At 43.7% G+C, this 25,486-nt stretch overlaps 1 protein-coding gene across 1 annotated transcript; it reads left to right on the top strand.

Moving 5' to 3' along the window:
- Positions 1–3,173: 3,173 nt before the first annotated feature.
- C1QTNF4 (C1q and TNF related 4) lies at positions 3,174–25,016 on the top strand. Its single transcript, XM_050953584.1, has 2 exons — positions 3,174–3,301; positions 23,149–25,016. The coding sequence occupies exon 2, from the start codon at positions 23,151–23,153 to the stop codon at positions 24,267–24,269; it is 1,119 nt and encodes a 372-aa protein (XP_050809541.1). The 5' UTR covers positions 3,174–3,301; positions 23,149–23,150; the 3' UTR covers positions 24,270–25,016.
- The last annotated feature ends 470 nt before the right edge of the window (positions 25,017–25,486 follow it).

Here is a 25,486-nt window from a genome sequence, read left to right as displayed (position 1 = left end):
TTGCCGCCGAAGAATGAAGTGGCGCAACAGAGCTGCAGCCGATTGTGGCTTTATTTTATTTTATTTTATTTTTTTGTGCCTCTTGGAGTGGCAAAAAAGCTGGAGCCGGCCCTGTCTGTAGGATGTGACTTGCCATAATGCTCAGTGCCTTGGGGCTCTCTGCCTCCTCTCTTTGTGGGGCTGGATCACTCCTTATCCTGAGTAAGAGGTTAGACTTGCAGATAGATTAAAATGACATACCTGACAAATCCCAGATTTTCAGTAGAAAATGGTTAAGGTTTATGTGGAAGATGCAAGGATCTATGGGTCCTGGCCCTGCTCTCCTTGGGGTTACACCTCAAAGTACTTCCCTGAAGCCAGTTTCTTGGAGAGAGGGAGGGAGAGTTAAGCCTGTATGGTCTCTCTCTAGTTGGTTTCCTGAAGGATTTGAACCCCATGGCTCCTCCTGGGATTAGTCTGTGACTCCATTGACTTCTGAAAAGTGTAGTTTTGTGCCTGGTATTGTGATCAAATCTCCCTTGTGTGTTTGACAATCCTATTGTCACTTCCTCTCCCCTCCACCCCCAGCTCCTAGGAAAATGGGTCAGCCTCTCCAGCTAACATATCCCATAAGACAATTTGTGAGTTTCTGCACTGCCAGCCGGTTAGGAGGCAGCATTCTGGTCCTTCTGTTTATGCACATACTGAATATGCCTTGCTTCAGTTATTCATCCTGGTGCCATTGCAACTTCCTGCAGCTTGTTTCCTCAGGAGCTGAATGTGTAACAAGGTTTTAAAATACTTTGTCTTTGAAACTATGATTCCATCCAGCTACATGGCAGCTGTCTTCTTGCACACCCATAGTCAAGGAGCTAATGGCTAACTGATACCTGAGAAATTACTGTGTCTGTGTGGAGGCGGGTGTCTGAGTACATCAGGGGTGTCCGTCCCATTCCCCATAGTCCATCCCAAAGAAACATGATGGATTATGATGGGGTAAATGGGCAGAATCACCCCCACAGTGCCTCCTGCTGGTCACTTTAGGAATTAGCTCAGGTTCCAGTGGAGCACCCTCTGCAGGCCAGTGATCGGCCTGTTTCCTGCTATAGGCCCTGTGTCCCTCCCTGGACCCCAGTGCCCCTTTTATGTGGGGTCCTGCCCCCTGGCAGCAACCTCTTTTCCTTAGGGGTTTCCCTTCCCTGGGAACCCCCCACCCTCTATCCCCACTTTGCTTCAGTGTAGGCTACTGCCAGTCATTGTCTAGCCCCACACCCTGGGGCAGACTGCAGTATCAGCCACTCATCATCAGCAAAGGGGTTTGGACCTGCTGCCTTGGCCTACCCCTGGGTTGCACCCTACAACCCCAGTACCTCCTGGCCCAATTCTAAGCCACAGCCTGGGGCTTTCCAGGCAGGAGCTCCCCAGCTCCACTGCCTTTCCCCAGCCCTGCTTTACCCCAGGTACCTGCTCTAGTTCTCAGCAACCAGGCCCTTCTCCCTCTACAGGCAGAGGAAGACTATCTGCCCTTGGTTTCCCTGGCCTTCTTATTAGGCCCTGTCGCTCAGTTTGGGGCGTGGCCCCCAGCTGCAGCCACTTCCCCAATCAGCCTAGCCTAAAAGGCTGCTTTCTCCAGCCCCAGCCCTTATCCAGGGCTGCTTTTAACCCCTTCAGGGCAGGAGCAGAGATCCACTCTGCTACAGATGGGGTTGGGGTCTTAAATATGAAATCATATTTCTGGAACTTAGTTTGATGACCACTCATCTTCTAGAAAAGTTGGTCTTTCCCAGGTACAGTTGGTCTCAATGGAGGAGAAGTTGGGGATTGACTTAATCCTGATAACACATCATGGATATTATCTGTATTTAACAGAGGAGGAGGAGATGGGCATAGAAGTGGGAAGTGAGTGAGTCAGTGGTGAAATGGAGAACCTTATTAGATATTATGTGTATTTTAGTTTGATCAGCTAACATCTGGACCACTCTCACTACTGTGGGAGCTGGACATTTTACTAAACTGGGAACTATTCACACTTCTAAATATCTGGACTCAATAAGCCAGATAAACCCACTGCAGCCAGATGGCTCAAGTGTTGCTTGAGGGATGCTCTAATCAGGCAGATGCTCAAATATCCATAGTTCAGTTATCCTAGGAAAGTCTGGAAAAGTTGTATTGCAATTGTTTCTAAATTCAGTCAGGTTTGCAGTTAAACATAATCCAGAAAGGAGCAAACTCCAGCAACAAGAGCCATGTATTGATTTCCAGTTTGTATAAGACAAGTGCACAAATAGGGAAAAGCTATTTCTAAGGTAAAAAAGACCTAGACCATTTAGGTCTCTTGTAGATAGTAACCAGTATCTTTAGTTTCACCTGGAAATGAACTGGCAGCCAGTGCAGAGCAGAAGTGTAATGAGCTCTTAGGTAGCCCCCTGAACTGTTGGTGGTGCTCTAGCCAAAAAGTGTGAGCAGTTAGACACAGGTACAGCACATTGCAGTGAACCAGCCTCAAGGTGACAAAATCATGGATAACCAAGATGAAGTGAGCATCTGAGAAATTAGAATTCAAAAGTTCTTCCTTCTGCTCTCTTCTGTGTTCTTTCCTCTACTACACTGCCTTTGTTACAAGATGAGAGCAATGTTGTCCACAAAACGGCCCTGGAGCCTGCTCCGTCTCCTCTTGGACAGGGTCTGGATGCCAGATGCTGAGGTCTAATATTCAGAGTTACTTTATAATTTATTCCTGAAAACCACAAAAATTTTTAATTTCTCAGAGTCTGTTTTCTAATGTGAGTTGCACATTGTCCCCCTGGTGCAAAGTCCTCCCTTACAGGATCAAATCTCCATTGCACTGGAAATAAAAGGGCAGGTTTCTAAGTGGTGTTTTAAGGATCAGGGTTATGGCCTGACAAACTAACATTCCATTATTCATTGTTCAAACAGAGCCTACCCAACTGAGCTCCCATGTTTTCTCCAGCTCAGACAGGAGATGCCTCAGTTCTTCCCTCCTGATTGTCATCCAGGAGTTTAGTATAGATCTCATTAATCCCTTGGTTTTTGATTCATCCCTTGTGACTGTCCAATTCCCAATTGACTTAATGACATACAGCATCCCGGCTCCGCACGCTCTTGTAATCTGTCCCCCAGAGTGCTCTGTTGCCCTCATCCACCCACTGAAGATTGCTCATTTCTTCCAGTCAGGTTAGAGAACAAAAGAGGAATTCCTGCTGCATCTAATCAAAGAGCTGAGGCTTCCAGCAGAGAGAACCCAACCAGGAGCAGGAATTGATCACAGAACTGAGCAGCAGAGAAATCCATCCAGAGGCTGGTAATTGATTACAAAGGCTCCATGGGGGAAGTTGTACAGGCTAGACCTCACTCTGTCCCCCAGCACTTTGTTCATCCATCCCATACATAGCTGTTACTGTGGAAGTGGCTCAGGCTGCACATGCACCTGCCAGAAAACCCTTTGCTAGTTAAGTGAAAGGGAATGTAGAGACTGTGGGCAGCAGGAGCAAGAACTTAACCATATAGCTTCAGTCACCTAGTGGGATGGCACCTTTGAAAAAAGTGGGTAAAAGGAAGGCAGATGGATTCCCCTTTGGCTAGAGTGCTTGCCTGAGCTACTAAGGCTTGAGGTATGTGGAGGGTGGCTGGAATGGTGGTGATAGATAGGAATGAACAGACTCTCATAGATGCTGGAGATGGAAAAGCAGGGCCCATTACAGCCAGCCTAGGCTCCCCTGCAAAACCTTTTTATTGCTGCACCTGCAATGCCCAAGGTTCAGTGTGTTACTCCTTCCCACATGACTTCCACCACCTTGCAATATGGGAGGGGAAGGAAAATTCCCTCTCCCTGGGGGAAAAGGATAACGAGGTATGTATCAATAACTGCTGTGTGTTTGGAGAATAGTGGATGGAGACTTCTTGAAGAGGAGAAATCTGTGATGTGCTCTGGCCAGGGCAAAAATAGAAGAGATGTGCTCAGAGCTCTCAGCACATAGCAGATTGCTTCCACAGCATGCAGCACTGGAGTTTTCATAGAAAATATCACCTATTCTTGACAGGATGGGGATGGGCTCCCACCCCAAACAGAGGCCTTTCTCCCTTCTTGCCCACCAATTTCCCAAGGTTGCAGGTTTGGCAATGTCATAGGGCAACCTACCTGGAGTGCTCTCCTGCAGCAGAACAGGCAGGTGGTGCCTGCCTCAGTTTTACTCCTTCAGAGTTCCCAGTAACTCCATCCAACCTTTCTTGCCTCAATAATACGCCTTCTTTGGGCCAGTTTATTACAGAAATGATAGTCTATAATAAAAGTCCCAAAACATAGTCCACATGCAATGTACGTAGTCCTCAAAATCTAGTACCTCAGCACCCCACATACCACACTGCAGTGTTTTTAACCACACCTGGCTTTTTGTCAGTCCTCTCCTGTCCTTCTGCCAGGACAGTCATCCCGACCCTTCCAGCTGGAGTGCAACCCTATTCTTTCCATCAGGAAACCCCCCTTCCTCCAGTGTCTCTGCTGGGAGCTGTTTCTCACAATGGAAACATCAGTCACTCCCCCTGTACATTTAACCCTTTTGTCTCAGGTGGGAACTTCCACTGTCCCCCCTAGTTACAGCTCTCCAGCATGAAGGCCTTAGCAGGAAGGTCTCTCCACTGCTTCCCTATCTTCAGTGCTCTCCAGTCCTCACTCTCTGGCTTGGGGAGATCAGCTGGCAAACCTCTCTGCTGCCTTCAGCCTTCCCTCAGGAATCTCCTACAATCTCCTAGTCTCTGGCAGCTCTCACTTGCTAGTCTGACATCTGTAGAGTCCAAATGCCTTCTTTTTAGACCAGTTGGGGTCAGCTGACCAGTCTCAGGGGCACTGGCCTCTTCACTCGTATAGGGCGAGTGTCACCCTGTGACAGGCAGATTTTCTAAACCAGCTCTAAGCCCTACTAGGTTCTATCTAGTCCTCCCTTCTTTGAATCCAAAGGAGCCATGTTCCCTGCAGTCTGCTTTCCAGGGCTATAAGAATCATGGGATTCTCCAGAACTAAACTGTACAGCAAAGACTACTATTTTGCAGCACTGCCCAGTCCCTTCAGCAGGCTCTGTCTTCCTCATTGCCCACCGGGCTAGCCAGTACAGTACCCCTTGTATTACTGATGTAATTTGATATTAAAATACTTTTATTTTATGCTGACTCACATTTTCACTATGTGGCAGATCTTTTTATTGAGGAGGAACTACATCATAGACGTTGTTGGAGCAAAGCTGAAGGTTCTAACTGCTAAGAGGGGGACAGATGGAGCTTCTAGCATCCAGGAATGCATAGGAGTTGGTTTTAGCTTTTGGTATCAAGGAAGCAGCTGAAGAGTTTATTACTAGGGAAGGCTTGGACCAACTTTCTCCCACTTCTTTTCCCAGAAGAGACTAAGTCTGTGGGGAGTGGAGGTTTAAAGTTCTCAATCCACACCCCAGAAATCTGAAAGCAACTAGCTACCTTGCTCTATACTTCCCATTACTACATCCAGTATTGACAAAAAAGCATGTTACCTGGATGCTTCTGCTAGAATAATCATCAGTGAAATAATTGTCAACATTTTAAACTGACATCAAGGAGAACAGTGTTTACATGCTATAGAGATGAATGGGGATGTTGGCAATTCTCTGAGCAGTTGTTTCATGTTGCCTGTAGACTCTTGCAGAAATCATTGGATTACATTCACTTTATGTTTTAAGATTTTCTTTGCAACATAAGGGCTGCAGACTTAATTTCTTTTAAATGAAATCTGAGATTCTGGACAGTTGTGGAGCAATTTAAAAATTTGCAGAGGTGGGCGTGCAAAGCAGGAGCCAGAAGCGACAGACTGGGTAAACTTCGTTTTCTGAACAACTGAAACTCCTTTAAACAAATAGAAATGCAAACCTCATAACTCTTTGATATTTTTATTCTGAGCCACTACCCCAGACAAGGGTGATAGTCCTTAGTGGGAGCAAGACTAAACAAAATCTACCTGGTGGACTTATTAAAATCTTGGCCTAATACCTCATACGTAGTGCAGACACAGTGCAGCACTTGTGGAAGAGGAGCTAAAAGAAAGGGAGCCACTTAGAAGAAGAATATTGAAAGAACTCCTTTCTGGACAAGGCATAAACAAGAAGCTTCTCTGATGTCCCTAGAGCAGATGTTTAAGTCTGTGAATGCTAAAAAGCATGAAATGGGAGAAAATAATACATGAGAGAGAACAACCAGAAAATCAGTCTGAACTGACGACACAGCCTCTACCCTATACTAATGTCTATCACAGCTCAGAGTAAAGCCCTCGCTAAAAACAATGCCATGCGAGAGAGACAAAAGAAACTACTATAAAATGAAGTCCAGTCCCACAATAGACATTTTTAGGCATTCCAGCAAGGAGAAAAAACCCGGATTATGTAGCTGTTATGGAAACAACAGTGCTCAAATGTGTAACATAAATAGTATGGAACATTCTTCTGTGTATGATGAAAAGCTATTGGATCCCAGTGAGGAGACAGGTAGAAAAAATAAGAGGAATCATGATCCTTTCTTTCAGATACCATGGTGATGAGCTCAATAGAAGATCCTGACTAGAATAGATGGAGCATGCTCCGAGCTCAGCCAAAAAGAATTTTAAATCCTCTGAAGGGAGAAAGATTCTTCTGTCCCCAGGCTTTTTATGTTTCCACTTAGACAAAAGAAAAGCTCTAAGAGAAGGTAAAGATCATCACATAGCAAAAGGAGTTGAAACAATTTTTACACGAGCCAAGCACTGGGGAATCTTTAAAATGAAAACAGGATGCTCTCTGGGACCACAATGCTGCAAAGTGACTGCTGGAAATAATCTGTTTTGAATGCACAGGACAAGGAGAAAATGGAAGAATTAGACTCTGATATTTAAAAGGCTGCTTTCACTGAGGCTTCGCTCAATGAACTGTGGCATATTAGCATTGAAATCCAGTGTGGTTGAAATATTCTTACAGTGGAATTATCCACAAAGTGTTTAAAATCTTTGTACTTTGATATTCTCTGGGACTTGTGAGCACAAAGTATGACAATGAGCAATAAATTCTGTATAAGCTCTGACTGCTCTTCCCCCCCGTCTCCTTTCAGTGGAGTACTTTGTGAAAAATAAGAATATATTTAGAAAACTGATCATTTGGCGCCCTATGTGCTGCAGAAATTATTCACTCCGTCATCTCCTACCCCTGTCCTTTGAGGACTGACCGTTTCAATAATCAATGCTAATTCATTGCTCTGTGTGTGTATGTGTGTGTGTGTGTGTGATGTTTTTTGTCTCCTCTCCCTACCCACCATGTATGTTTAGTACTGATGTTTCCCAACACAGTATTTTAAGATGGGGTGCTGGCCCTTTAAAGAGACTGTAGGTCAACAGCAGCGTGCTTTCAGTTCTGGCTCCAGAACAAAGAATTCTGGAAGGCATACGCAAAGCAGCCAGGCATTTTGGAAAAGGATATAAAAGAGCTCCCTTTTCTCCCAGTACGAGAGAGGCACCAGGGAAGTGGCAGGATCTGCAGTGCTGCTTCCTGTTAAAATGGCCTGAGATGAAACATATGAGGCAGATGGACAGAAGAATAAGGAATTGAGTCCATTTGCATCTCTGGCCTCTTCACTGGGGCTCATACCAAGCAGATTTTCCTTATTGGTCGTTAGTGCAGAACTCTTTCTGTACCACTTCTGCCTCTGCCCTCTCCCCAAAGGAAGCCTGAAATTTGGCCTAGTTTTAATGTGGTTATTTGACTGGCCTCTTCGTGTGTGTCTACACTGGAGGTGGAAGGTATACTTTCCACCTCAAGTAGATATACTCTCACTAGCTCTGATGGATCTATCGTGCTAATAATAGAAGTATAGCTGCAGTGATGCAAGTGGTGGCATAAGCTAATTGCCCAAGTACATACCTATGGTCTCAGATGGGCTTATACCTCTGGGGGCAGCCTCCCTGCCACTTGCACTACCACAGCTAGCCACCCCACTCTTTGTGTCTGCTGCCGTGGCTACATTTCTATTTTTAGCACACTAGCTTGATCAGAGCTAGCATGGGTATGTCTGCTTGAGCTGGAAATTACACCTTTCCTCTCCAGTACAGATATACCCTCAGTTGTCTTCCATGCCTGTAGTGCCTTCTGTCCCACTGCAACTCAAGTCACAGCTGCATTTGTGCAGAGCAGGTCCCACTGCCATACAACCCAGGGAGCTCTGAATCCTGGTGTAGTGTGATTTGTTATCATGGGGGGAGGGACAGTTCAGTGGTTTGAGCATTGGCTTCCTGAACCCAGGACTGTAAGTTCAATCCTTGAGGAGGCCATTTAGGGAACTGACATAAAAATCTGTTTGGGGATTGGTCCTTCTTTGAGCAGGGGGTTGGACTAGATGACCTCCTAAGGTCCCTTCTAGTTCTATGATCTGGATTTTGGAGGCCTAGATTCAACTACACACTTAGCTCTCTAGGATCCAGGGCAGCTAGCTGTCTCCAGGCAGGCAGGCCATCTTAGTTCTTGTGAAGAAAGTTTCTCTTTTTCCCTCCCAAACTTTTATTGAAAACTTTACCAGAAAAGGCTGTGGTGCTGACAACTATCTCCACTCTGTCTGTGTTCCCAGCCTTTCCACCCACCAGTCAATTTCTCTCACAGACACTTTCAGGCTTTCTCCCGTGCTACCCTCTTATGCATGGGGAACAGGGGAAATATCTCTCATATAATCTGTACAGCCACTATCTTATCCTCCTTCATATTCCTCCTTTAAAACTTGCCTCTGCTTTGATGCCAACAAAACCTTGCCTGATGATCATAACTAGGCAGGTGATGAAGAATGACCCTTCCCCCCCCACACTCATTTAGTCTTACTAACTTGTTCTTCACATGATTGCACATGTCTATTCCACTTCAGGTGTATGTGCATCCAGTGCACCAGAGCTGGAGATTTTTTCCCTTAGCAGTACCCATTGCAGTGGCACATGTGCTCTCTTCTTCCTCATGCTGCTACACAATGGTGTAAGGATTCCCCTCAGTTCCTTCTTACCACCTCTAATCGGTAGTCTGAGCACATTAGCTTCTTGCTGATAATGTTCTTCCTTTCCAGAGACTTTGTTTATCTCTTGTATGTAGTTAGTGGTGTTTGTTTTTCATGGTTGTTAGCAACTTTAGTGTAGGTTTCATTTGTTGCTTTTCTTAGGGTCGCTTCCCACTTGTCTTGGGTACTGATGCCTGGTACTGGGGTGTGCTTCAGTCTCCAGGCTTTAAGCCTTAAGAAGACTATGCTAGTAAATGACCCTCATTCCAGGTGCCTAAAGTGCCAGGGTCACCTCCATGATCGTTGTCAGATCTGCAGAGACTTTAAGCCCCAGATGAAAAGGGTTAGGGAGATGAGACTGATAGAATTTATAGCGGAGGTTTTGGATTCTACAGTAGCCAGAGCTTTCCCCCTCAATCCAAATTCCAGATAATGTTAACCACTTCCACAGACCTAAAATCTCATCCAACCATGACAGTAAGAAACCAGTGATTCCTTGTCCTATTTATAGTAGTATAATTACAATAACAAAGCTGTGCCAGTTCTTTGCTATATTCGTTTGATTTGTACATTCTATCCCTGTCGTCAACCTTTTTGACTTTTAGGTTATAAGTCTTGCAGCACAGAGATGACCCTTATCTGTGTGTATTTGTACAGCACAATGGAGTTCCAGTCCTGACTGGTTTTTTTGGGTGCTCCCATTATATAAATATACAATTTGTTTACTGATATACATTTTCCTTTTTCATATCAAATCTAAACAAGCTTGGTAGTATTCCTTTATAATATAAAATAGATACAAAGGCATATATGAGGGCTAAACCTTGGTTATTTTGAAATAATTTATACTTCCCATTTTCTCTTTAAATAGTGTGAGTTGATCCATTATGAGGTTTATCCAGATCAAGTTCAGCAGTGCCATCTCTCTGTCATTCCACCAGATCAATCATAATGGCATGGGTTATATTTTTAAGCTAGTGTTTAACAGTGTTTTATAACAATTTCATGAAGTTCTAGGATGTCAGTAGTTCGAAGGTTACCAATGGTATCATAGGAACAATTTCCAATATAACCTTTATTGCAGGGGTAGTCAACCAATGGCACGCATGCCAAAGGCGGCACGTGAGCTGATTTTCAGTGGCACTCACACTGCCCAGGTTCTGGCCACCAGTCCGGGGGGGTCTGCATTTTAATTTAATTTTAAATGAAGCTTCTTAAACATTTTTAAAACCTTATTTACTTTACATACAACAATAGTTTAGTTATATATTATAGACTTATAGAAAGAGACCTTCTAAAAATGTTAAAATGTATGACTGGCACGCGAAACCTTAAAATAGAGTGAATAAATGAAGACTCGGCACACCGCTTCTGAACGGTTGCCAACCCCTGCTTTATTGTGTGTTTTACTTCTGCCCACAAGGCTGATGTTAATTACAGGAAAATAGGAAATTCCTTGTAATTTACCTCTCTGGTTTCAGTTGTAGCCACTACTTCACTTACCTCTCGCTGGCTGGTTTAACCCTCTGGCCAAACCAAAAAGCCCTCCTCAGATGAACAAAAGTACTAGGAAGGAGTCTTCTCTCTACCAAGAGCTCCAGTCCTGAGCCCTAAACAATGGAGTGGCCAGCTGCTTCAAGCCTCTAACATTTCTGCTTCACTCTTTCTCTTGTAACTGCCCTCTAGGCTTGCCTGCCTCTTGGCCTTCTCCCTGGCTTCCTTTCATCTGGGAGCCCTACTGTTCATCTTGCCTGGGTCTCAGTCACTGGCAGCCATCCCAGTTAATTCCTTTCATCTTTCTGCACTTCCTACATATTCCCAACACCTTCAAAATGCTCCCTCCATAGAATCATAGGGCTAAAAGTGACCTCAAGAGGTCATCTAGTCCAGTCCCCTGCACTTATGGCAGAACTAAGTATTATCTAGACCATCCCTGACAGGTGTTTGTCTAACCTGCTCTTAAAAAGCTCCAATGATGGAGATTCCACAATCTCCCTAGGTAATTTATTCCACTGCTTAACCACCCTGACAGTTAGGAAGTTTTTCCTAATGTCCAACCTAGCTGCAATTTAAGCTCATTGCTTCTTGTCCTACCCTCAGAGGTTAGAGAGAACAATTTTTCTCTTTCCTCCTTGTAACAACCTTTTATGTACTTGAAAACTGTTATCATGTCCCCAATCAGTCTTCTCTTCTCCAGACTAAACAAGCCCATTTTTTTCAATCTTCCCTCACAGGTCATGTTTTCTAGACCTTTAATATTTTTTGTTGCTTGTCTCTGGAATTTCTCCAGTTTGTCCACACCTTTCCTGAAATGTGGCACCCAGAACTGGACACAATACTCCAGTTGAAGCCTAATCAGCGTGGAGTAGAGCGGAAGAATTACCTCAATGTCTTGCTTACAAAACTTCTGCTAAAACATACCAAAATGATGTTTGCTTTTTTGGCAACAATGTTACGCTGTTGACTTATATTTAGCTTGATGCACTATGCCCCTCAGATCCCCTTCTGCAGTACTCCTTTCTGTACAGTCCTTTCCCATTTTGTAGATGTGCAACTGATTGTTCCTTCCTAAGTGGAGTACTTTGCATTTGCCCTTACTGAATTTCATCCTGTTTACTTCAGACCATTTCTCCAGCTTGTCCAGATCCTTTTAAATTTTAATTCTATCCTCAAAAACACCTGCAATCCCTCCCAGCTTGGTATCGTCTGCAATCTTTATAAGTGTACTCTCTATGCCATTATCTAAATCATTGATGAAGATATTGAACAGAACTGGACCTATGAAGGAACTGGACTTATGAAGGAAGGCTGAAAGAATTGGGTTTGTTTAGTGTGGAAAAGAGAAGACTGAGAGGGGACATGATAGCAGTTTTCAGGTATCTAAAAGGGTGTCATAAGGAGGAGGGAGAAAACTTGTTCACCTTAGCCTCTAAGGATAGAACAAGAAGCAATGGGCTTAAACTGCAGCAAGGGAGGTTTAGGTTGGACATTAGGAAAAAGTTCCTAACTGTCAGGGTGGTTAAACTCTGGAAGAAACTGCCTAAGGAGGTTATGGGATCTTCATCTCTGGAAATATTTAAGAGTAGATTAGATAAATATCTATCAGGGATGGTCTAGATAGTATTTGGTCCTGCCATGAGGGCAGGGGACTGGACTCGATGACCTCGCGAGGTCCCTTTCAGTCCTAGAACCTGTGAATCTATGAACACAGAACTGATCTTTGCTGGACCCCACTCAATATAGCCTTCCAGCTTGATTGGGAGCCACTGATAATTACTCTCTGGGAATTGTGAACCCCTGGGAACTACTCTCAGCCAGTTATGCATCCTCCTTATAGTAGCTCCTTCTAGGTTGTATTTCCCTAATTTATTTATCAGAAGGTCATGTTCTAGACAAGCCTCTCCCATCTGATTCTACTCCCCAGAGTGACCTTCCCTGTGGCCTGTCACTCAGTTCCTTGTTTAGTGATGGCTACTTTGGCAAGGCTTGATCATATTGCCATAGCAGCCCCCACACTGGCTGGGGGAGAGAGGGAGTCTAGGGAAGAGAAGTGCATGCGCACATGCTCACACACATGGATCAGAATAGAAGTGAGGCTTTTCTAACCTTGTGAGTGGAGAGGATGCTTTTGTTTTTGCACCAATGTAGCTACATCAGTCCAAAAAACCCCAATCTAGACACCACCTCAGTCTCTCATGTATACAAATGGGAAGTGTGATAGCATTAACTAAACTTCACATGGTAACAGATGCATCTGACTTTTTCAGGTTATGGCTCATAACCTGTTTGGGGCAGTCTACACCTGTATCTAAATCATGCACCCCTGAATAGGGGTTAAACCCATTGTCAGCAGTGAGTAACTTTTTTTTTTTTTTGCTACCTATTACTGACAGTGCGTTCAGCACCTGATCAGCTGTGTGTGGTTTAATTGCAAGTGCAGACAATGCAACAATAATTCAGCATCATTTCAGAAACAATGGTTAAAACATCTCTGCTTTGATAGCCTTTTCATTCTAGTCTTCAAGACTGATGGGTATGAGAAAATTCTTGTTCTCATGTGCCTGAGTTCAGAGTCTCTGGTTATGTGTAGACTAAGATTAAAAGATTGAAGGTAATGTCTTGTTTGTTTTGTAGGCTAACATTTTGAAACCAATATAGACAGGGCAAGCTGTAGTTGAACTCATGTTAGCTGGTTGAGGTGAACCCATGGCTCCCACTTAAGGTTTACCTCTGTCAGTGTGTTTAAAATGTAACTTGCCCTGTCTACACTAACATGTTTGTGTTTTTAAAAAACAAACAAAAATCATCATCATAGTCTAGGCACCCCTTTGGGACTCTGAACTGAGGTGTCAGAGATTTCATTAATATTCTGAAATGCAACGTCACACTAGAGGTGTAATGACATTTCTATCAAAACACAATCTCTCCACTTCCTTTTCCTAACTGGGGCTGCAGTTGGGGAACTTCAAAGGGTTTGTTGTCCCTCCAGGGATATTTTAGCATATGGAAGCCAATATATCACACTAACGGACTCCCTGGACTAAAGTAAAGATTTGAGGTGAATGATTCCCTATCTTAGCTCACTGTAGTTTCTGCATTTCAAAATGTTATACTTCCCCAAAAGCATCCTAGGTAGTTCACAGAGAAAGGCTTGGTAATGTCTCTCCAGTGAGTATTGTCCCAGAGCAGGGCCAACAAGAGGAGGGGGAAGCTGGTACAAAGTACAGGGGCCCGGCGGTTCGGAAGGGGGCCTGGGGCCTGGCTTCGTCGGCCCTGTTTAGCCAGTCCGCCCTTGCTAGAGGGCCTGAAAAAGATTTTTCACTGGGGTCTGAACCTGCTCTCAGCTGCCCTGCCCAGAGTTCAGTAAAACCTCAACCATCATAAGCAGAAAAAATCTGAAGTCAGGAGTGGGTCCCTAGGCACTTCCACATGGGACCCTTTGCACAGTTTCTGCTTTTAAGCAAGTGATACAATTAGTCTTTTCCTTGGTGTTGTAAGAAATGATGAGTTTGCATCATTATCTGATTCTCATTTTTCTGGCCAATGAATGGAACAGAAAGTATATCTGGGCAAATCAAAAGAAACAGCTTCATCATATCCCTGCTAACCACAGGGCAGGCAGGCTGCTCATTACACAGGCTTCTGATGATTTAGATAATTGAGACACTTGCAGCTGTCTTTTAATATTAGGGTGAAAGCAATGTGTTCCAGGGTAGTCAACTAGAAAGTGCTAGTCATCTTTCTTGCAGCTTGCATGATTCTGTAAAGCTTTTATTATATTTAATCCAGCAGCAGTGTGTCATTCGAACTCTGTCTGATTCTTCATCTCTCACTTGAGTGAAATTCCCATTGAAGTCAAAGGGGATTTTTCTTGAGTAAGGGCTGCAGAATCCAAATCTTACTAATATTTTGAGAAAAATCCATATCTGCCTAACAATCAAAAAATGGGGTCATCTTTCTATCTCTACAGAAGACATTTTAATGTTATGAATATCAGTGCAAGGATAAAGCTAACTTTTCTTCCATTTATAGGTTGATGCTGTTCCCAGGTCAGAAAAGTCACCTCCAGCCAGTACTAGGCTATTGATGACATTCCCAGGTCAGGCAAAGGGTGAAATGTGTCTCATTCTTTTAAAAAATGGTTTGAAATGCCTATCTTGCTGTGTGAGTCACTACCACTTTGGTGCCTTTCTTTCAGATTATTAATTTAATGTCAATAATTCAGTTGCATTTCGGAATCATCTGGCTGCTCCAGCCACATAGAAATAGCCTCCTGATATATCCTTCTGACTGCTTAACCTCAGTCAACAACCTCTGAAAACTCCCATTCATATATACCAGTCACAGATGGTCCCACAGCAATGCCCATCTCCCCCTTCCTGCTGCTCTTGGCATCTAAAATATGAGACCAGGGTAGCATAGAATGTAAAAGAGAAGAATGGCCATACTGGGTCAGACCAGTGGTTCATCTAACCCCATATTCTGTCTTCTGACAGTGGCTGGTGAATAGAACAGGGCAGATTCCAGTCCCAACTTCTGGAAGTCAGAGGTTAGGGACATCCAGAGCATGGGGCTGTGTCCCTGACCATCTTGGTTAATAGCCACTGAAGTACTTATCCTCCATGAACTTATCTAATTATTTTTTGAACACTGTTATAGTTTTGTTCTTCACAGCATCCCCTGGCAATGAGTTCCACAGATTGACTGTCTGTTGTGTGAATAAGTACTGCCTTATGTTTGTTTTAAACTTGCTGCCTATTAATTTTATTGGATGACCCCTAGTCCTAGTGTTATGTTAAGGGGCAAATAACACTTTCTTATTCACTTTCTCTGCACCATTCATTATTTTATAGGCCTCTATCCTATCTCCACTTACTCGTCTCTTTTCCAAGCTGAACAGTCCCAGTCTTTTTAACTCTCCTCATATGAAAGCTGTTCCATACCCTGAATCATGTTTTTGCCTTTCTCTGTACTGTTTCCAGTTCTAATATGTCTTTTTTTGAGATGGGGTGACCAGGACTTCATGCAGTATTCAAGATCTGGGTGTACCATGGATTTATAGAGAGGCAATATGATATTTTCTGTCTTATTATCTATGCCCCTTTCTTAATGCTTTTTTGACTGCTGCTGCACATTGAGCGAATGTTTTAAGAGAACTATCCACAATGATTCCAAGATCTTTCTTGAGTTGTAACAGCTAATTTAGACCCCATCATTCTGTATGTATAGTTGGGATTATGTTTTCCACTGTACATTACTTTGCATTTATCAAAATTGAATTTCGTCTGCCATAACTGTTGCCCAGTCATCCAGTTTTGTGAGAGCAGCAAAGAATCCTGTGGCACATTATAGACTAACAGACGTTTTGGAGCATGAGCTTTCATGGGTGAATACCCACTTCGTCAGATGCATGTAGTGGAAATTTCCAGGGGCAGGTATATATATGCAAGCAAGCTAGAGATAACGAGGTTAGTTCAATCAGGGAGGATGAGGCCCTGTTCTAGCAGTTGAGGTATGAAAACCAAGGGAGGAGAAACTGCTTTTGTAGTTGGCAAGCCATTCACAGTCTTTGTTTAATCCTGAGCTGATGCTGTCAAATTTGCAGATGAACTGAAGCTCAGCAGTTTCTCTTTGAAGTCTGGTCCTGAAGTTTTTTTGCTGCAGGATGGCCACCTTAAGATCTGCTATAGTGTGGCCAGGGAGATTGAAGTGTTCTCCTACAGGTTTTTGTATATTGCCATTCCTAATATCTGATTTGTGTCCATTTATCCTTTTCCATAGAGACTGTCCAGTTTGGCCAATGTACATAGCAGAGGGACATTGCTGGCATATGATGGCATATATTACATTGGTCGACGTGCAGGTGAATGAGCCGGGTGATGGCATGGCTGATCTGCTTAGGTCCTGTGATGGTGTCGCTGGTGTAGATATGTGGGCAGAGTTGGCACCGAGGTTTGTTGCATGGATTGTTTCCTGAGCTAGAGTTACTATGGTGCAGTGTGCAGTTACTGGTGAGAATATACTTTAGGTTGGCAGGTTGTCTGTGGGCGAGGACTGGCCTGCCACCCAAGGCCTGTGAAAGTGTGGGATCATTGTCCAGGATGGGTTGTAGATCCCCAGTGATGCGTTGGAGGAGTTTTAGCTGGGGACTGTATGTGATGGCCAGTGGAGTCCTGTTGGTTTCTTTCTTGGGTTTGTCTTGCAGTAGGAGGCTTCTGGGTACACGTCTGGCTCTGTTGATCTGTTTCCTTATTTCCTCGTGTGGGTATTGTAGTTTTGAGAATGCTTGGTGGAGATTTTGTAGGTGTTGGTCTCTGTCTGAGGGGTTAGAGCAGATGCGGTTGTACGTCAGTGCTTGGCTGTGGACAATGGATCGTGTGGTGTGCCCGGGATGGAAGCTGGAGGCATGAAGGTAGGCATAGCGGTCCATAGGTTTTCGGTATAGGTGCTGTTAATATGACCATCACTTATTTGCACCGTGGTGTCTAGGAAGTGGACCTCCCGTGTAGATTGGTCCAGGCTGAGGTTGATGGTGGGGTGGAAGCTGTTGAAATCGTGGTGAGGTCTCTTTGCAGTCAGCTTTTGGACTTAACTATCTTAAGTAATTTTGTATGGTCTGAAAACTTTACCACCTCACTGTTTACCCCCTTTTCCAGCTCATTTATAAATGTGATGAACAGCACTGGTCCCAGTACAGATCCTTGGGGGACTTCACTATTTACATCTCTCCACTGTGAAAACTCACCATTTGTTCCTACCCTTTGTTTGCTGTCTTTTAACCAGTTACTGGTCCATGAAAGGACCTTCTCTTTTATCCCATGACTGCTTACTTTGCTTAAGAACCTTTGGTGAGAGACCTTGTCAAGGACTTTCTGAAAGTTCAAGTACACTATATCCACTTCATCACCCTTGGTCACATGTTTGACAACACCCTCAAAGAATTCTAATACATTGGTGAGGCAAGTTTTCCCTTTACAAAAGCTATGTTGACTCTTACCCAGCAATGTGTTCATCTATGTGTCTGATAATTCTGTTCTTTACTGTAGTTTCACCCAGTTTGCCTGATACTGAAGTTAGGCTTACCAGCCTGTAATTGCCAGGATTGCCTTTGGAGCCTTTCTTAAAAATCAGCATTAACTATCCACCAGCCATCTAGTACAGAAGTTGATTTAAGTAATAGGTTATGTACCACAGATAGTAGTTCTGCAATTTCATATTTGAGTTGCTTCAGAACTCTTGGGTGAATACCATCTGTCCCTGGTGACGTATTACTGTTTAATTTATCAATTTGTTCCAAAACATCCTCTGTTGACACCTCAATCTGGGACAATTACTCAGATTTGTCACTTAAAAAGAATGGCTCAGGTGTGGGAATCTCCCTCAGATCCTCTGCAGAGAAGATTGATGCAAAGAATTAATTTAGCTTCTCTGCAATAGGTTTGTCTTCTTTGTGTGCTCCTTTAGCACCTAAATTGTCCAGTGGCCCCTCTGATTTTTAGCAAGCTTCCTGCTTCTGCTATGTACTTACATTTTTTTTGCTCTTTAAGCTTTTGCGTCTTTTGCTAGGTGCTCTTTATATTCTTTTTGTACCTGCATAATTATACTTTTACACTTGAGTTGCTAGAGTTTGTTTCTTTCTATTCTCCTCACTAAGATTTGACCTCCAATTTTTAAAAGATGTCTTTTTGTTTCTAATCACCTCTTTTACTCTGTTGTTTAGCCAAGGTGGCATTTTTGATCCTCTTACTGTTTTTTTACTTTATACATTAAGCCTCTACTATGATGTTTTTAAAATTAGAAATTGGAAATTAGAGCATGTTTTGTGCAGTTTAGTTTGTCTCCATCTTCTTCATTCCTGTTGCTGCACTATGGTGTCTCAAATCTCTTCTCCCATTCTTCCCCATCGGCCACTGTTCCTTAGTGGGATAGACTGCTTCAAGGCAACATTGTATCGTTGTCTCCTTGTATTTGATTGGTTTTCATAGTGCGCTTCTATAATGTAACCACATATGCCAATGCTATAGGTGGTAAGGGAGGGTAGAGTGGGTTTGCCAGAATCCTGACTGGTGCCCAAATGCAGTGAGAGTACTGCAGCAGATAGGCTATGTGGCCCTGGAGCTAGAGCTTGTGTGGTCTATTCTGGAGACCTGGGTTCTAGTCCTATTCTGGATCTCTCACTTCACTCCTTAGTTTCAGAGCTTATATGATGAAGTGACTGCAGTGCCTATCACTAGCTTCACACGCTGAAACTATTGCTGCCCTGGCAATTTGCTGGAAAAGTTCAGTTATACTGAAAGAGATACCAATGTGGGTTTAAATTTAACAAACACCAGAAGACCTGTTGGAATAGTGGGTGGGCATTCTAGTTGTTCCTAGCTGAGAATCTTGCAACGACAGCATCCAAGTTCAAGAAAGGATGCAGTGTGCTTCTGTTTAGTGTGGCATTGTGGCTGGCTGAGAACTTTCTGATTGTGTCATGGTGATATGGTGAGGTGTGTTCTAGCTGAATTGACCATTAGTATTTTGGTATCAGTGCCCCCCAGACACTTTCTAAATGATTTTAAATAGAAAAATAACCTAAATAATCCTGAGACTGGTGAGTGGGAGTTGTCACAGAAATAACACATGCTGTTGGAAACACAGCATAATTAACTACTTTATTTAAATAATTTACTAGTGAGTTATTGGGAAGAGCTGATAAAGTGAAATCAGAAACTCTGCTGCAGCTGGTTATGTCCGCACTGTGATAAAATACCTGTCACTGGCCTGGGTCAGCTGACTTGGGCTCTTGGGACTTGGTTTGAGGGGCTATAAAATTGCAGTGGAGACATTTTGGGCTTGGGCTGGAGCCTGGGCTCTGAAACTCTTTCCCCTCGTGTCCAAAGTTACCTTTTTACAGAGAAATCTGCTTTGGAATTGAAATTGGGCAGTTTTTTGAGGCAACATAAGGTCAGAATTCACTGAAGAGTTTAATAAACTGATAAAGTCCCTTTGTGTGTCTTTTGCCAGAGGGGCTGTCACTGGCCGATCCTCTGACTCCCAAATGAACTGAGTCAGCCGTGGAGTACAGACAGCACGTTAGAACCATGCTGGTTAATGTAGCCGATGACAGAAAAGGATTCAGCGTTTCTTTCATTCCCATTCCAAATACAAGTACGGATGCCACAGTCGTCATGGTACTCAGTGCAGTCACCCTTATACACAGGTTGTGTATGTCTACACTGCAATAACACACCCCCAACTGGCCTGTGTCAGCTGACTCAGGCTCACAAGGCTCAGGCTAGGGAGCTATAAATTTGCAATGTAAACATTTGGTCTCAGGCTGGGGTAGGAGCTCTGGACTCTGCCTCTCCTGAACTGGTTCCCACAGCTACTACATTCAAATCTCTCACTTGAAACTAACTTCTACCATGATGCTTACAAGGAATAATCAACCAATGGCAAGTCTGGGGGGCTGCTCGGGATAATTTTTATATATAACAAATTGATACAAGATAAATGAATATATCTATTTTAATAAAACCATTTAACCCTGGCCTATCATCAGTTTAAGCATTCTGCAGTACACGGTCTTTCTTTCACCTTCCTTTGTCTGTTAATTTGTGAGTTCTTCAGGGAAGGGAGTGTCTTTTCTTCTATGTCTGTAGAGCACTCAGGTGGTACTGCAGTGTAAACAAAATTAAGGGTATATGTAGACTGCAATGTAAGCCCAGGGTTAGTAGAACTCAAGTTAGCAGACCCTGGGTTTGTTACCATAGGATTTGAGCATCTATACTTATTTGTAACCCTAGGTTAGGAATTGTTAAACCCTGGGTCCCAGCTTAGGGCTCCAGTGTCTACATTGCATTATATGGGCCTGAGTCCAATCACCCATATCCCAGACTTTCTAGTGCCCTCCAAAGTGTGGCTGCTATAACCCTATGTTTTGATGCAGTGTGGGAAAACTTGACTGTCTGCTAAGCTTGACTGTCTAGAGCAGTGGTCTCCAAAGTGGGGTGCGCAAGAGGATCCTTGTGAGTGCACGGCAGAAGGAGCATTTTTTTTGTGGTTTTTTACCACGATAAAAAATGTTTGAAGGCCACTGGTCTAGAGGACAAAGAAAATTGGCCTGTGAGATTGTAAGATACTTTTGGTGGACTCCTAGAGCATGAATCCAGTGTGGCTGTCAGGGGCGGCTCTAGGCTTGGCGTGCTGGGTCCTGGAGCCGCCCCTGGTGGCTGTGTCTACACTGCAAAGCAATAGGGTTTGAACCCTGGGTTCTGGCATGAATCAGGCTCAGACCCTCCACCCCATGGGGTCCTAGGACTTTAGGTCTAAGCCATGGGTTAGTGCAATTTGTGTGTAGAGAATGGGAGTTAGGGCCTGAGTTTGAACCCTGTGCTTACATTGCAGTGTAGATATAAGTAGGATGTCTAATTAACAGCGTCCACCAACTTCCCTGGCTTACAGTTCCCACACCCAGGGCCGTCCTTAGGATTTATGGGGCCCTACGCAGTATTATTAAACTGGTGCCCCTATGCCGGATGGCAGCCCAAGCTCACAGCCTGGTGGGGGAGGGGGAGGAGGGACTTGACAGCAAACGATAATGAGATGCCTGGCCTGAGAGAGGCATGGTGGCAGAGAGTCACAGTTCCCCGCAGAGACTTCCATGCCCTCTCCCTCATGCAGAATGGACATGAAGAAAGTACCTAATTAAAAGCACTAAAATTTGGGAATAAAAATGTCAGTCACAGGTTTTTTGATATGCCCTGAAGTTTGTCAGAGATTTATTTGCAAAAACTTCATAGTAAGGGTGAGTCAGCTGTCCTGCTGAATATAACATTACATATAATGGAATACATGATGCAGCTCTTCTCTGTTTTACATTTTCTTAATCAGTATTTCTAAGCTGAATTTATATTTTAAATGTACTCAAATCTTAAGCCAGCATTCCAGATTACTACATATTTAACTCACTGAAACAAAAACATTCTTTTAAATTAATCAGAGAGGTTTAGTGTGTTCATAACAATGTTCACTGCTTTTAGAAAAAGGGAACAGTAATTTACTTTGTGTGATCATAACAAGAGACATGGTTATGAAATTTCAACAACTTTAAAAAAATATGTTTCCAAAGATTTTAGGTATAACAAGGATTTTGTCTTACTAAGGTACTGATTTTGCTGGAGGATTCTTTTAAAACTAGTTCGTCGGATAGTCAGAAGTAAAGAAAGGGAAACTCTTTGTCCAGCTATCTGGAAGGGAAGGACTGTTGTCCCTTTAAGGACTCTCTTCAGTGGGGAGTGGGGGGAGAGGTGGTGAAGGGATGGACAGAAAGGACACAGGAAGACTTGGAAGCACTTTTTTTTTAACTATAGTAATTAAAATGTGTATTTTAGATAAGGGAGGTCTTTTGAAGGATTTATTTAAAAAACTGTATGTCTGAAGATCCACGCATTTAAGGCTAAAGATGATTGTGCATCTAAAACTCTATGCAAGCATTTTTTAGAAATGTGATTTTATAATCTTCACCAGCTCACTAATGAAATATTTTTAAAGCAAATTTTAAACAAAGGTCCTGTAGACTGACATGTTCTGTGTAAATATTACATTAATGCACAACTGTTTTTGTCAGTAATGTCAGAAACTGACAGTATAAAAATTTATTTGGGCATAAGCTTTCATGGACATCTGATAAAATGGGTTCTAGTTCACAAAAGCTTATGCCCAAATAATTTGTTAGTCTTTGAGGTGACACAAGGACTCGTCCTTGTTTTTGCTGATACAGACTACCACTCTGAAACCTGTCAGTATATACCTTGGGGTTGGCAAATGCCTGTTAAAAGGCTTTATTACCCCTTGAATGTCTCTTTAACAGTTTCAATGTTGTGCTAATAGGTCTGGCAGGCTGGAGGTTTTTTCACTTTTAACTACTAGATTCCCTCGCAAGGAAGACTCACCAGGCTAGAGCAGCCATCTGTGGGAGCCTGCAGGAAGGGTCAGAACAGGGATAGGAAAACAAGAGGGTGGACTCTAAGACCCAGTGGTGCCCCAAATTTTCAAGTGCCCTACGCAGCTGCCTATGTTGCCTATGCCTAAGGACGGCCCTGCCCACACCCTTTAAAGCAACTAGTGCTGTATCAGGCCCTTAGGCTAATCTTTCACAGTGACATCTGCATGGTAATCTCTAGACCATATGTTCCTCACTTGCATTTTTAGCATAGTACAAGGCTTATATTAGATAATGTTGCTTCCTAGTCATAGAATTTCAATCCTGTAAATAAAAGTGTTTCCAGAAGGAGACCTCCCAGAATCCTGATGAGGGTTGAGATTTCTGTGCACCGTGAGCTGCAGGGCTCCATGTAGTTACCCCTGAAGGCTGCCAAGCTCTCAAAGCAAAGGGATTTTTAGGCCTCTGAGCACAGGACTAGAAGCTCCACCTCTGGCTGCAGACAGCCCTGGGATCTGAATTGAGTCATGGTCCCAGGTCTTAGTTAGAGAATCTGTCTTCAGTCACACTGATCAGAGATGGGACTCAGGACTCGTCAAAGCCTGACACAGGCACTGGAGTCTATGTAACAAGGTACAGTTCTGGGTTTCACTTGGTGTATAAGTTGAAAATACTTACGCTAAAATGTGTTCCCTTTTTCTTTTCAGATATGATGATGGCCCTGAAAGCTAAGCTCCTGTTTAGCTTCCTCTGCCACGTGGCCTGTACCCGTGTGTATGGCTACCCCACTGATCCTGGGACTGAGTTCCGCTCTGCTTTCTCTGTGGCTAGAACCAGCAGCATGGAAGGGAGCGTTGAGATGGTCATCACCTTTGACAAGGTCTATGTGAACATAGGCAGTGACTTTGATCCCAAGGCTGGGTTGTTTAGGTGTCGGATCCCTGGGGCCTATTACTTCTCCTTCACAGTTGGGAAATACCCCAAGAAAAACTTGTCTGTCATGCTGATGAGAAACAAGAATGAGGTGCAAGTGATTGTGTATGATGAGCATCACCGTAAGGAGCGGAAGGTGGCTAGCCAGAGTGCCATGCTGCAGCTGGACTATGGAGATACAGTCTGGCTGCGTTTACATGGGGACCCTAAGTATGCCCTCTACAGCAATGCTGGCCCATACACAACTTTCAATGGGTATCTTATCTATCCAGATACTTCTGCCTACTTCCAAAATGGTGTAGTCTCTCAGGAGCTGGGGGGAGCTGCAGGGCTGCCCCATCCAGCTATACATCAGCTTTCAGGAGAGCAGAATGAAGCCTCAGAGGGACACATGTTGTCTGATCAGCCTGCTAGAGAACGAGATCCTCGCTCTGCATTTTCTGTTGCTCGCTCACAAAGCCTCCTGGGAATAGATGAGATGCAAACCCAGCATGAGCCAATCACATTTGACATAGAGTTTGTGAACATTGGAAGGGATTTCAATTCCTCAAGTGGCATCTTCTTGTGCCGTGTGCCAGGCGCATATTACTTCTCCTTCACCATTGGCAAAATGCCTTTTAAGACCATGTCAGTGAAACTTATGAAAAACCACAACGAGGTTCAGGCCATGATCTATGATGACAACCATTCCAAGAGGCGGGAGATGCAGAGCCAGAGCATTATGTTACCTCTGCACTACGGAGACACTGTCTGGCTCTACAGCCACCAGCATGATGGCTATGGTGCCTACAGCAACCATGGCAAGTACATCACCTTCACAGGGTTCCTCATCTATCCAGAGGCTCAGCCAAAGCCACCCCCAAGTCCCAGTTCCCCCACGAGGTCAAAAATCTAAATGCAGGTGTGAAAGGAATGTAAGAGAAGCCAAGATACAGTGGACTTGGGTGCAGGTCCTGGTTGGATGTCACCCTCTATGTGACAATGTTAAAGAGCATGCTAATGTGTTTCCAGTGCTTTCCTTATGCTGCACGCTCATGTCCTGGCTGCAGGGCCATTGCTGTTTCTGTCTTTTATCTGTAGAATGATCTTTGCAGGGGGTAGTGTGTGTCCAGTGTTGCCGTTCAATTTAAGCATAAAGCATGAGGTAGTTTGGTGGCAGGGGCAGTTAATGAGCTGTTGTGATTCAGGGAGCCACTGCAGAAATGCTGGGAGACCTACTGAAGACAATGCCACCAGAAGGCACAGCATCTGATGACATTCCTTGCACATCCAAGGGAGGCCTGGGAGAGAGAAAATGTAATTGAAATGAATTTAATAAAAGTAAAAAAATAAAATGTGCAGGGTTTGCGGAAACATCCATTTTTTGTTTAGATGCTGGACTTGTGTGTATAGAACTGCCTGCGACACTGATTCTGGGCAGGAGAGAGGCTCTGATATTGTGTGAACTATTGCATGTGTTTGTGCTGTGAAGACTGTTAAGCAGAGTTAGATTGTATGTCACTGTGCCAGAGTGTATGTATTTTGTGGGAGGTCAGGGAATAACAGGAGGAGGTATCCAGTGTTGCCAACTCTTATGATTTTATTGCAAATCCCATGATACAGTGTCTGATGTTTTGCTTAAAGTCTCAGCGGCTGAAATCCACAGATTGTGTCTGTCTGTCTGTCTGTGATTCCCAGCTTTCATAACAAAACTCCCCACTAAGTTTCTAGCTCTTGTGGTTATGGAGACAAGTTTGAAAACATGAATCAAGCATACCCTAAAGGCTCCTAAACAAGAAGGCAAATAAAAATAACCCAAAATGTGTATTATTTTTTTAAATCTCCTGATTTTGTCGGTGCCTGGCTCATGATTTTTGAACATTTGGGGATGGCAGTGGTCTGAATGTGTATGGCAATACTGCCTGTATTGAACTCTACCATTGCCAAGAAATGGGCACTGTTAACGTTATAGTGTGACTAGACTTCATAACACAACATTTTGTTTCCTTGTTGCTCTACCTAACCCTGCCTTAGGGGGAAGCCACCACCATACTTCTAAAGTATAGGAGGTGATTTCAATGTCCATGCAGTCATAGTCCTTGCCTTTGCTCCACACTGTGTCCCAGTGAGCCC

The sequence above is a fragment of the Gopherus flavomarginatus genome, chromosome 5 (assembly GCF_025201925.1).
Source record: "Gopherus flavomarginatus isolate rGopFla2 chromosome 5, rGopFla2.mat.asm, whole genome shotgun sequence".
Lineage (NCBI taxonomy): Eukaryota > Metazoa > Chordata > Testudines > Testudinidae > Gopherus > Gopherus flavomarginatus.
The sequence above is the reverse complement of the archived record's forward strand: the minus strand, read 5'-3'. Positions and strand labels throughout refer to the sequence as shown.

Bases quoted from the DNA above. Each gene is read 5' to 3' on its own strand.
- C1QTNF4 (XM_050953584.1), top strand. From the start codon at position 23,151: ATGATGATGGCCCTGAAAGCTAAGCTCCTGTTTAGCTTCCTCTGCCAC.